The following is a 12,500-nucleotide window of genomic DNA, read 5'->3' on the forward strand; positions in this document are numbered from 1 at the left end:
GCGAGAGAGTGGAGAAATGCAGTCGCCATCCTCAAGATTAAAGCGATAAAGTACAATTTCTGGAAATAAGCTCATTTTACTCTAGCCTGGCGATGCCATCCTATGTACTTCCACCCAAAGATTTTGGCTCCGCACATTGGCGGTCTGGCGGAAGCGTCCTAGCTCGGTTCGCTCACTGTTCCGCCAATCAGTTGAGAGTGGTGACGCAGAATTCACCCGCAGAGTCCGTTACTGACTGGTTAAGGTAACACTATTCACGCTTTTGTTTTGTTATTTATATGCTTTTGCAACACTATATCGTAACATTCATGCTAATGATGGGAAATTAGCTCATCAACTAAACTACTTTGAAATCACATACCAAGGACACATAATTAATTATATAAATAATTCACCACCGCAGTCATAAGTGGTAGCATTCATTAGCCACTCAAGAGTGAATCGCTGTTATGTGTCCAGCGTTTAGCAGCCACTTCATATTCACAAGTGTTGCAACATTTTCCAAACTGCAGAAACACAAGTATCCACAACACGCACACGCACACACGCACACACACACACACACACACACACACACACAGACACACAGACACACACACAGACACAGACACACACACACACACACACACACACACACACACACACACACACACACACACACACACACACACACACACACACACACACACACACACACACAAACACACACACACAAATATAAACACCTTCTGATCCAGACCAGACACACAGGCCGAGTGTACAATGAGCTGCACTAAACACGGAGCAGTGTGTGTGTGTGTGTGTGTGTGTGTGTGTGTGTGTGTGTGTGTGTGTGTGTGTGTGTGTGTGTGTGTGTGTGTGTGTGTGTGTGTGTGTGTGTGTGTGTGTGTGTGTGTGTGTGTGTGTGTGTGTGCATATTGTATAACTTGCATTAGTTTATGTGTTACATATTAAAAACGTGAAGCATGATGCTATGCATGAGGTTATTTATATCAGATTTACGTACGTCAGAGTACATTACTGATGCCCGGCACCCATGGATTTGCGTGTGCACGCACGCTCGCACACACACACACACACACACACACACACACACACACACACACACACACACACACACACACACACACACACACACACACACACACACACACACACACACACACACACACTAATCCAGTACCTGGGCTCTGTTGCGTTGATGAGTTTGAAGAGGTCTTTGAAGTACTGTGGGGCGCGCACGATCACCGGCTCAGAGGAGGAGATGGACAGGTCCGGGTGCTGCTTAGTGTCTATGCTGGCCTTGATGAAACTCATCCAATTAAACTACACACATGCAGACATGGAGAGAGACAGAGAGAGAGAGAGAGAGAGAGAGAGAGAGAGAGAGAGAGAGAGAGAGGGCGAGAGAGAGAGAGAGAGAGAGAGAGAGAGAGAGAGAGAGAGAGAGAGAGACACACAGAGAGACAGACACAGAGAGACAGAGAGATAGAAAGAGAGAGAGAGAGAGAGAGAGAGAGAGAGAGAGAGAGAGAGAGAGAGAGAGAGAGAGAGAGAGAGAGAGAGAGAGGGAGAGAGAGAGAAAGAGAGAGAGAGGGAGGGTTAAAGAAGTCACTAAAAAAGAAGACTGAAGAAATGTTCAATGCTGACACAAATTTTCTATATTGAACACAGTACAATACAATGCAGTACAATACTATATGTGTAGTGAACTGTGCTGTACTGTACTGTACTGTACTGTACTATACTATACTGTACTATAGGCCTACTACTATACCCCTATGCCAGACAACATGAAAGTCCCCCTCCATGGAACGGTGAGATTTCAGAAGTTTTGGTTGTTTAACAAAGATGTTACACATTATCCTATGTTGTTGGGGTTTCGGGGGTTTCTACACTGAGGAAAATTGAAAATATGGTAGATAAAAGTGCAATTTTAACACAATATGAAAACGTAAACATAGGCCTGCACAGGAATCTCTCCTTGATTGTATGCCATTCTTCACTAGAGAGAAAAATGTAAGCTGAGTGAGGGCACAGTGGTGATTATAAGGGAGTTCAAGTGCACTTGAGTAATCAGTGAGAGAAGAGACCACTGACTGACCACTGTAGAGCCCCCTTCTTACCTCAGGGACGGTCCACTGCCATCGGGACAGGCTGCATCTGTTGTACATACTCTATACTATACTATACTATTCTATACTATACTATACTATACTATACTATACTATACTATACTATACTGTACTGTACTATACTGCCCTACAATATCAGAACGCAGTATAATTCAAACTATGCCACTATACTGAGAATACTATACTATACTTTAATAGTTTCCTTTCTATACTATACTGTGTTGGAGGTAAAGTGGTATGACACTATACCATACTAATACTTTTTTATGGTGAAAATTTATACACAAGACTATACTAAGCAAATATACTATACTATACTATACTATACTATACTCATTACTTTTACTATAGCTGAAAACTATCATTATACTGCGCTCTGTTGTGGTATTACTGTCTACACCAAAACCACGGTGCCAATGGGACAGTGCAGTGTAATCTGTTATACATGCGTTCTTGGCTAGTACGTAACCTCCTAAAACCAATATTATACTAGTATACTCAGTTTTTTGCGTTTTTATACTATACTATGAAACGGGACCAAGTTGGGCCAAAACTATACTATTCTATACACAAGACTATACTAAGAAGGTATTTTACTAAGCCAATTTACGGTACTATACTATACTATACTATACTATACTATACTATACTATACTATACTATACTATACTATACTGACTTGACAGTATCTTACCTCAGGGACGGTCCTCTGCCATCGGGACAGGCTGTATCTGTTGTACATGTTCTCACTGGTGCGGTTCTCAAAGGGGATCATGATCTATGACAGGAAGGAACCAAAGGAACAACCAAAACATTAATGTGGTAATACTGTGGTAATAGCAGCCCACAGCAACAGCCCAAAATAACCAGCTGCAATCCCTGATGATGTGGGAAGTACTGGGAATAGTAGTAACATGGTATTAGGCAAATTTATTTTCCAAAGCATTGGCTAAAACGTGTTGGCTATTGTACCATTTTCAAACATGAACTAGAATGATTTAATTTCATTTTTAGTCATGTGTGATGACTATATAGCCTACAATAACAGCATTTTGCGGGCAAGGGAGTGGATTGAAACCCTCTTAACTTTTGCATCACATTACATTATACTTACAGGAGCTTTCACTTTTATTCAAAGCAACTTACTTTTATTTACAGGGTATTGGTTACAGTGCCTGGAGTAATGTGGGCTAAGGTGTCTTTTTCAAGAGCACTTCAGCCATGGATGGAGGTGTGGAGATTGGAACATGCAAGCTTCTTATCTTAAGACCACCTCCCTAAGCATTAGGCCACGTCTGTCCTGTAACTGCTAGAGAATTTTGCACACCCCAAACGTTTCAGGCCTATACCCTCCATTTCGCACTGAGGAAGAGTGTAACTAAGCCCGAAATGTTTGTGAGGCGATTAAAACGTCAAAAACAAATCAGAAGAGTGCTTCTTTATTCATTTATTTTTCAAATTGTGCAATATTATGTGACATTTCTCAGACACCTCAATGCTGCCTCAAGGTGGTGGCCCACTTTTTACCCAAACAGCGCGGCTCAGAGGGATGACTGGGCCCCTGAACAGATCCAATTATAAAGACCCCCTCTGCACAAAAATAAAAACCCTTATGTTTTACCGGCTTTGCCCCAGACAGCTTTTATGTTTATCACTGTTCAGGCGGCTCTGAGCACATGCCAAACTGAACTTCAAAAGCAAAAATAACGGCATCCTCAAAACCACACCAAAACAACAACAGCAATATCGACAACAAAGTACATGAAAGTCCTTGTGCACAAGCCTTCAGTGATACAGGTGCAGGTGTAAGGCAGCGAAAACACTGCACACTGAATGCTGTTTTTTAAATATTATTTCTTGGAGCAAACAACGTGTTGTGTGTCTTCAGGTTCGGTCTGAGAGAAAAAAACACTATTCATTGTGCAGCAATATCAACAACACAGAAACAACCCTGTAGCCTACATACTGTAGTGCTTTTCACCACTTCTGTAGTGAAACGCCAACACTCAACTGCCTTTTAATATTCCTACATATTTAGCATATGTAGATCATTAATTAGTTTGCTTGCCCCCAGTAATTGTTCTTCGACAGTTTATTCTCATTTCTTATTTAGCTTGCCCCCAGCAATATTGCTGTTATTATGTGGGGGATTGGTCTGGGAAGCAATGCTAATTGTGTAGTGTGTGAATGTGTTTTGTGTTTTGTGGAGAAATGTTGTCTAGTATGTATTTCATGTTATTATCTCAAAAAAGGGCATGCCATGAGACGTTGGGCCCCCTTGCAAACGAGATGATTCATCTCAAGGGGCTATCCTTAATAAAAATTGAAATTAAAATTATGATAATGATTATGATTATGACTATAACTATTATTATTATGGTGATGATGATTACCTGGGCCACCTTGATCTCGAAGTCCAGTACTCTCCTCATCTGGACCTCAGCTGTCTGCTGATTGGCTCCCAGCATCACGGCCATGTCCACCATCAAACTCAACAGAGCCTCACGATACTGTACACACACACAAACACACACGCACGCACACACGCACGCACGCACGCACGCACGCACGCACGCACGCACGCACGCACGCACGCACACACCAAGGACAAGGCAATACAGACAAACAGGCAGAGACAGATGACAGGGATAAGAGGGCAGTCATTTTAACCTCTGCTGGTTAGTATAGGTGAGACTGCTGAGGGACACTGAAGGACAGTGTACAAAAATATTGATTCGAAAAACAAAGAAATAGGATGAATGGCCTTGTGTGTGTTGTGTCTGGTGATGCATGTGTGTGTGTGTGTGTGTGTGTGTATGTGTCTGTGTCTGTGTCAGTGTGTGCGTGCGTGCGTGCCTGCAAATACTGTAGACAAGCTGAAGACAACAAAACAAAAGAACAAAAGACGTCTGTGGAAACAAACTGGAGTGCCAGACTTTTCGGGCCTATAGTTCATTTTCAATGTCTCCAGTAGAAACTTTTTAGTAACTTTTTGTGAGCAGACGCACCAAGCAACACGCAGTTCAAAGTCAAGGCGCAGACGCCTACTTTTTGCTTTCCAATTACTTAGGAAAGAGAGAACACATGCATATGTGATGTGTGGGTGAGAGAAGAGCATCAAAGAGAAAGACACAGAGACATAAAGAGGAAGAAAGATTGAGAGAAAGAGAGAGAGAGAGAGAGAGAGAGAGAGAGAGAGAGAGAGAGAGAGAGAGAGAGAGAGAGTCCTATACCACGATCATCCTTAACCAGGAATGCTGAGCCTGCATGACCATGACGATGCTTGTGGTGTTTAAGGTGGTTTGTGGTTTATAGTGGAGTGTGTGTGCGTGTGCGTGTGCGTGTGCGTGTGCGTGTGTGCGTGTGCGTGTGCGTGTGCGTGTGCGTGTGCGTGTGCGTGTGCGCGCGCGCGCGCGTGTGTGTGTGTGTTTGTGTGTGTGTCTGTGTGTGTTTGTTTCTGGTTGCTGAGTCACCCTCTGGGCCTTAGTGGTGTGTGTGTGTGTTTGTGCGTGTGTGTGTGTGTGTGTGTGTGTGTGTGTGTGTGTGTGTGTGTGTGTGTGTGTGTGTGTGTGTGTGTGTGTGTGTGTGTGTGTGTGTGTGTGTGTGTGTGTGTGTGTGTGTGTGTGTGTGTGTGTGTGGTGTTCCTGGTTGCTGACTCTACTCACCCTCTGGGACTCTGTGTTGTTGGTAATGTAGTCTTCTCTGGAGGGCAAGGTGAGTGTCGCCTGGTCAAGCTAAACACACACACACACACGCACACATACACACACACACATACACACGCACACGCACACACACACACACACACACACACACACACACACACACACACACACACACACACACACACACACACACACACACACACACACACACACACACACACACACACGCACAAGCACAAACACACACACTGGTCAAGCTAAACACAGCAACACAAACACAGAGACAGACAGATGGATGGGTGAGTGGACAAAACAAGGCCAATGTTGCAGACCTGACACCCAAGATGGATATGGTCACTCTCTGGCCTTGCCAGCACACAAAGACACCCACACACATGCAATAACACACACACACACACACACACACACACACACACACACACACACACACACACACACACACACACACACACACACACACACACACACACACACACACACACACACACACACACACACACACACACACACACACACACACACACACACACACACACACAAAGATGAATGTGGTCACTGGGTTTGTGGATGGTGCCAGCTCCCTCTTGCTGCTGGAATACACCCACACTGGTGTGAGTGAGGTCTGTGGTGACCAACTACTGTACATGTTAAAGCACTGTAATACATCGCAAGCCAGTTAAGCCTAAAAAGGTTAAGTTGCCCTGCTGGCTCAAGTTGGTAAGTTAACTCGATTTGAGGCTTAACTCAATTTGAGGCTTTCTCAAGTTGAGTTAGCTTACAGACTTAAAGCTGCAGGGCAACTTACTTTTTTACGTTGACCTGGCTGCAATGTTTTACAGTGAGTAATGCCAAATTTGTCCTGTGTTTTTTAGTGACAGTAATTACAAATTTACAGTCTTCACAATCTTAATACAATATAAACAGGAAAATAAAAGAACTGTGAAGAGTTTGGGGGTTTTTAGTCACAAGTTGAAGAAGGTGTTTGAAACTACTTTCAACTGGACCAAAATGTTCAAGTTGGACCAACTATGCGGTGACTGCCATTTGGGCTTTGTAGGGGAATGAGGTCATTAATTGATTCCACAGTATGTTGCACTTGGCAAACTATAGCAACTGGTGTTGAAACCTGCATTGCCACCAATGTGGTTTAAAGTTTGGTCTTTGGGACTTGTTTAGTGACCCGGGCACCCCAAGCTGTTGATTCTGTTGCCTGCTGCCAAACTATGACCTCTGTGATTATGTAATGAACACCATGAACAGCTTGTTAATTTTTCCACTTTTTTGTGTGGCTTGTCAGTAGAAATGTATTATAGCTGGGAAGTGTCTGTTTTCTGAGATAATTGAAGATGAAGGAGGTGGGCACAGGCAAAAAAATCAAACTAATTGTCTCAAGGCAACCATATAAGCAGGTACTTCACAATAGGTGATCTGCATGCTGTTTTCTCTGAGTAAGAAAATAGTTTTTGACAGAAACAAGGCAATGATCAAATCCCCTCTGAGCTACAAACATGGAAAACATGGGGGAAAAACCCTGAAACATTTACAGTAATCTGTTAATACATGCCTCCTGTTGTAAAATTGCTGTTACCAGATTGGCTCTGTGTAATGCTGTAGGGTAGTACTACAGTAGAAAGACTATTACATTGTTACAACGGTGGAATGGTGCACAAGACAATTTATCCTTCTTCTTACTATTTTTCTGAAATTGTGGAATGAATGTAATCTAGAGATGTATGATGGAATGAATGTGTTTTTGGTTGTGGTATGGGGTAATGTTGTGGGGAGGGGTGGGCTAGGGAGATGTGTAATGCTATTGGAATGCTGGAGGGAGGGATGGACATCTAATGACTCTGAGCCCGTGCCTTGCATCTGTCCTTGTGTTTTGGATTTCTCAGTGGTAACGGATTGAACGTTACTTTAATCTGTATTGTTTTTTGGTGTTGTCCTTTCACGTCTATTTATGAAGCTGCAACCTCCCTGTCTCCTTGGTGGAGACTACTAAAGAAACCTAAGCTAACCTAACCTATTCAATATATGATGGAGATCCACTGAGATCCGCCCAGCTCACCTTGATGATGTACTTGCTAGAGCTCTTGTCGTCCGGGGAGACGTAGAACCGCACGAGAACCGACTTGCTGTGCTGCGTCCGGATCTGAGCCAGCGTCTGCAGCATATCGAACTGGGCCGGATCCCAGCGCCAGCTAGAACCCAGAGCGTCACCCAGAACTGGCCATCGGAACTCTGGCTGCTTCAGAACCTTCAGGAGGGGGCTGATGTCCTCCTTCTCCAGCAGGCCTTGTGGAGAGAGAGAGAGGGGGGGAAACAACGAACATTTTAGATGACCCTATCCATCCTCTTCACTCTGAGTTTGAACTGCTGCCCTCAGGGAGGCGCTACAGATCATTCATTGCTAAGAAGAACATTTATAAACATTCTTTTATTCCAAATGCAATTTCCATAGTCAATAAGCTATGGAAAAGCTAGAGATATTTAGAACTAATGCCTGACTTGCATATGATGTGTGTGCTGGGAGGGGTGGTTGGAGGGGGGGTGGATGCAGCATTTGTATGTGTGTTTTCTGTCTATTTGTGTCTGTCTGTCTGTCTGTTTTTTACCCTGTGAGACCAAAGGCAATTTTCATGCTTGCATGATAATAAAGTATAATCTAATCTAAAAGTATAATCTAATCTATTCCACGCTGCCGAAAACTTATTTGGGCGAATAAACTTGGGAAACGCTGAAGAGTGTTTTCCTTCGCTTCCTTCCGTCATCTATGTTTGATGTGGGATTCAGCACCTACCTACTACTGCATATTTGTCCCAACCATGGGAAATTCACTTTGACAGTTAGTCTCAAAGAATAGGATAGATGAAGTTAAAATAAATGCTGAGGGGCTCATCTTTAGCAGTCAGTCGAAACACACAGAGTAAAGAAGGTTGATGTCCTCATTTGGCAGAGGAGGCACAGGAAGGGCTGGGAGTTACCGTGTACATGTACTGTATGTATACCCGATATGGATGCCTCTCCATCTATTTTTTGATGTATACAAATGTGATATAAATAATGGTAATCCCCCTACACACGGAAATGATTAAAACCCGACCATTGGAGCGACCCATTTCTCTCTCTCTCTCTCTCTCTTTCTCTTTCTCTGACAGCCATCTGGCTCTTGCTAATTGCTTCAAGTACATGGTAGGCAGACTCAAAGGGAGGGCTTGTTAAATATGTTGGCCCAAAACACTACTGTTGCCCTCCAGCACCAGAGGACACTGTACTGCCCTGCGAAGGCATTTATGCAGTATCTGTATCCTGGACGTGGGGATACTGTCCTTATGTCAAGCTGCTGACCACTTAAGTAAGTAAGTAAGTATGCCTTTAATTATCCCGCCATGGGGAAATTCATTTGTTGCAGCAGTAACATACAGATTGTGCAAAGACAGTAGACAGTATACATACAACAACACAGGACCAGGAGGTTAAAAAAGTATATGTAGGATAGTTAAAAAAAGAGGTTAAGGAAAATATAAATGTCTCTGTTAAAAACAACAACAACAAGTACATTAGTAAAAGTGAAAGTGCATTTGTAAAAAGTGCATTAGCAGCTTCATAAAAAGGAGGAGAGGGTGCTAGGACAATAATAAATAAGTAAGTTAAAAAGTTAAAAAGTTAAAAAGACCATCACTACCACCACCACCACCACCACCACCATCATCATCATCATCATCATCATCATCATCATCATCATCATCATCATCATCATCATCATCATCATCATCCCCAAGGCTACCGCAGGGACTTGGTGTTATTATATAGTCTGACTGCAGAGGGAAGAAAGGCCCTGCGGTACCTCTCTGTTCTGCAGTTTGGGTGCAGTTTTGTTATGTTGTAGCTGTGATAGTCCTGACACACAAACACAAACCTCTAAATAAGTGTGGCAAAGCAAAGGGGTGTAAAATGGATGTACTCTCAAGACGTAGGAGGCGTGTTTTCTGTAATGTCAATATGCTGTCAAGGTCAGTGCAGACAAATTTCAGTGCAACTGTCTCTTGACCTTGTAGGGCAGTACAGCAGAGGAATCTCCAGTGCTCTACTCCCTCACTCACAGCTGTGTGATTGTATGTGTGTGCATGTGTTTGTTTTGTGTTTGTTTCAGTGTGTGAGTGTGTGTGTGTGTGTGTGTGTGTGTGTGTGTGTGTGTGTGTGTGTGTGTGTGTGTGTGTGTGTGTGTGTGTGTGTGTCCTTCTCCTCACTCACCTTCGTTCATGCATGAGCGATACAGCACCTTGGCCTTCTGCACCGCTTCAATGTCGCCCGCGTCAACAGGCTTCTCCAGCAGCTCTGGACATACGTAACAAACACACAGTTATTGGCAGTCATGGGTAAGTGGTTAGGGCGTTTGACTTGGGATTAGCAGGCCGGGAGTTTAGCCAGGACTTAAGGGCACTTGTTATGTCCTATGCCTCTGCCATGCCCTGTGTGTGTGTGTGTGTGTGTGTGTGTGTGTGTGTGTGTGTGTGTGTGTGTGTGTGTGTGTGTGTGTGTGTGTGTGTGTGTGTGTGTGTGTGTGTGTGTGTGTGTGTGCGTGCGTGCGTGCATGAGTTTGTGCATGAACTTGGGATAGAAATTACGTAGCCTTAGCCACCTTCCTCTTGGGCACAGAATAATAGCTTACTCTTCAGTGTCTGGTGAATTTTACCAAGTAGCAGGTAAAGACGATATTTCACAAAGCTAATATCCACCACATATATTCACATTTGTAATGTAGGAGCAACTTATTTCTCTTCCCTTCCATTAGCATGAAAATAAAGTTGAATGTTCGCACACTTGTTCCTGTTTTGCTTTTCTGTTCTTTCTTTTCCCCATGTGAATGTTTTTCAGCTACAGGCCCTTCATCAGACTCGCTCTTCATGAAGTCGGATGAAGAGCCTGTAGCTCGAAAACGTTCACTTGAGAAAAGAAAGAATAAAAAAGCAAAACAGGGACAAGTGTGCGGCCATTCAACATTATTATCATAGTTGCCCGACTCTTTTGTCGTCCACCTGCATTTTGGCTGTGCCCATCACTTCCTTACTTAACCTTGCATGGGACATGAAAGGAGCTACTGTGTGGGTGATCAATGGAGATTACCCAGACATCGCAAAGGACCATGGAAACATGGTTGGTACCGAATTGTGTGTTTCCATGTACCTTTTAGTTTGATGTCGACGTTCTGCCTGAGCCAGGGGTAGATGCCATAGCTGGAGGAGTCCTCTGGGATGGGGTTGTCCTTTATCCAGCCCCCGCAGGCGTACTGGAAGAAGTCGTCGCACGGAGACGCACTCTGGTCCATCTTGCTGAGGACGGAGCCCGCTGTGGCACACAAGTACGCATCGGGCATCAAGCATATTTCTCATATAGCCACAGGTGCCCAATGTAAAAACAAAGGTTCCCTCCAACACAGGTAACTGCAGCAGACATGTGTACTTGTCTTATGATCAGCTGACTCTGCGATGGTCAGATCAACTTTGTCACGCCTTCTTGTTAGGTTTGTAGTGTTTTTCAGTAACAGCACAGTCTACCTCCTTACGGTAGGTAGCCTACAATGGAGTAAATGGTGTAACAGCTATGTAATATCATGTGCTAGTGTTGTACTGTACCATGAATTTGCTTTCACTTTTGACATATACTGTACAGGCGTGAATAGGTTTCAATCCAAGGTTAAAAAAGTAACCAGGTCAACATTCTGAGGTCACATGCAAAAGCTCAAAAAAAGGTTTCTGATGCTACGATCGGTCAAGCAACTTGTGTGTGTCCTTATAAAGGACATGGCCGTGTCAGACAACCTAATTTCATCTCCCCAATGTGATAAGCTCAATTTAAGCTCAAGAAGCTCCAGTGTGTACACACACATACACCCTAAAGAGCCGCATGCATGCGCCTAAAAAAACACACATCAAACCTGCATCACTCTGATCTAAAGCCCATCTCCTTAGGCCATATCTGTGTCCCCAGACAGTTACATACAGTGTGTTGCGTGGAACTGTGCTTGCAGTCATTACAAAGTGTGGTGAGAAGACCCACCTGCTTCGATGCATTGTGGCGTCAGGCAGAACTCCTCTTTGCTCTTCTGTGAAACTTTAACAAGAAGAACACATTTGGGAGATAGAGGTTAACAAAAGTCAGTCAGTTTGACAACAAAGAACACATTTGAAAGATAGTTAGAGGTTAACAAAAGTCAGACAGTATGTTGTCAGATCAAACGTGCAATGCAAGATGTTTGGACTGGCACTTCTCCAGCTCCTTAGCCTGAGATGAACTGCCGATGGCCCGACGTGTCTGATTCCTAGACAACATGTGTGCGTGGTGTTCACTTATTTACTTATTATGTGTGTGTGTGTGCGTGTGCGTGTGCGTGTGCGTGTGCGTGTGCGTGTGTGTGTGTGTGTGCATTTATTTAACTTGTGCCAGTAAATACCGTGCGGCCGGCACACACTGCAGGTCTTTGGTCTGGGTGTGTTAATGTGCCTTTCACATTCACTCACTCTCACACACACACACACACACACACACACACACACACACACACACACACACACACACACACACACACACACACACACACACACACACACACACACACACACACACACACACACACACACACACACACACACACGCTCATGTAGACAGACTGTCCTAC

The 12,500-nt window shown here is 43.8% G+C and overlaps 1 protein-coding gene across 1 annotated transcript in view; it reads right to left on the bottom strand.

Annotated features, from left to right (window-relative positions):
* Positions 1 to 12,500, bottom strand: part of phex (phosphate regulating endopeptidase homolog, X-linked) — a 35,504-nt gene that overhangs the window by 17,058 nt on the left and 5,946 nt on the right. The window contains exons 2-9 of the mRNA XM_063207419.1: positions 11,882 to 11,935; positions 11,009 to 11,170; positions 10,076 to 10,159; positions 7,890 to 8,116; positions 5,801 to 5,869; positions 4,529 to 4,645; positions 2,830 to 2,913; positions 1,184 to 1,326 (exon numbers count right to left, since the gene is read on the bottom strand). Coding sequence (XP_063063489.1) covers positions 1,184 to 1,326; positions 2,830 to 2,913; positions 4,529 to 4,645; positions 5,801 to 5,869; positions 7,890 to 8,116; positions 10,076 to 10,159; positions 11,009 to 11,170; positions 11,882 to 11,935 — 940 coding nt within the window. The remainder of the gene's footprint in view (positions 1 to 1,183; positions 1,327 to 2,829; positions 2,914 to 4,528; positions 4,646 to 5,800; positions 5,870 to 7,889; positions 8,117 to 10,075; positions 10,160 to 11,008; positions 11,171 to 11,881; positions 11,936 to 12,500) is intronic.

Source organism: Engraulis encrasicolus, chromosome 9 (assembly GCF_034702125.1).
Source record: "Engraulis encrasicolus isolate BLACKSEA-1 chromosome 9, IST_EnEncr_1.0, whole genome shotgun sequence".
Taxonomy (NCBI): domain Eukaryota; kingdom Metazoa; phylum Chordata; class Actinopteri; order Clupeiformes; family Engraulidae; genus Engraulis; species Engraulis encrasicolus.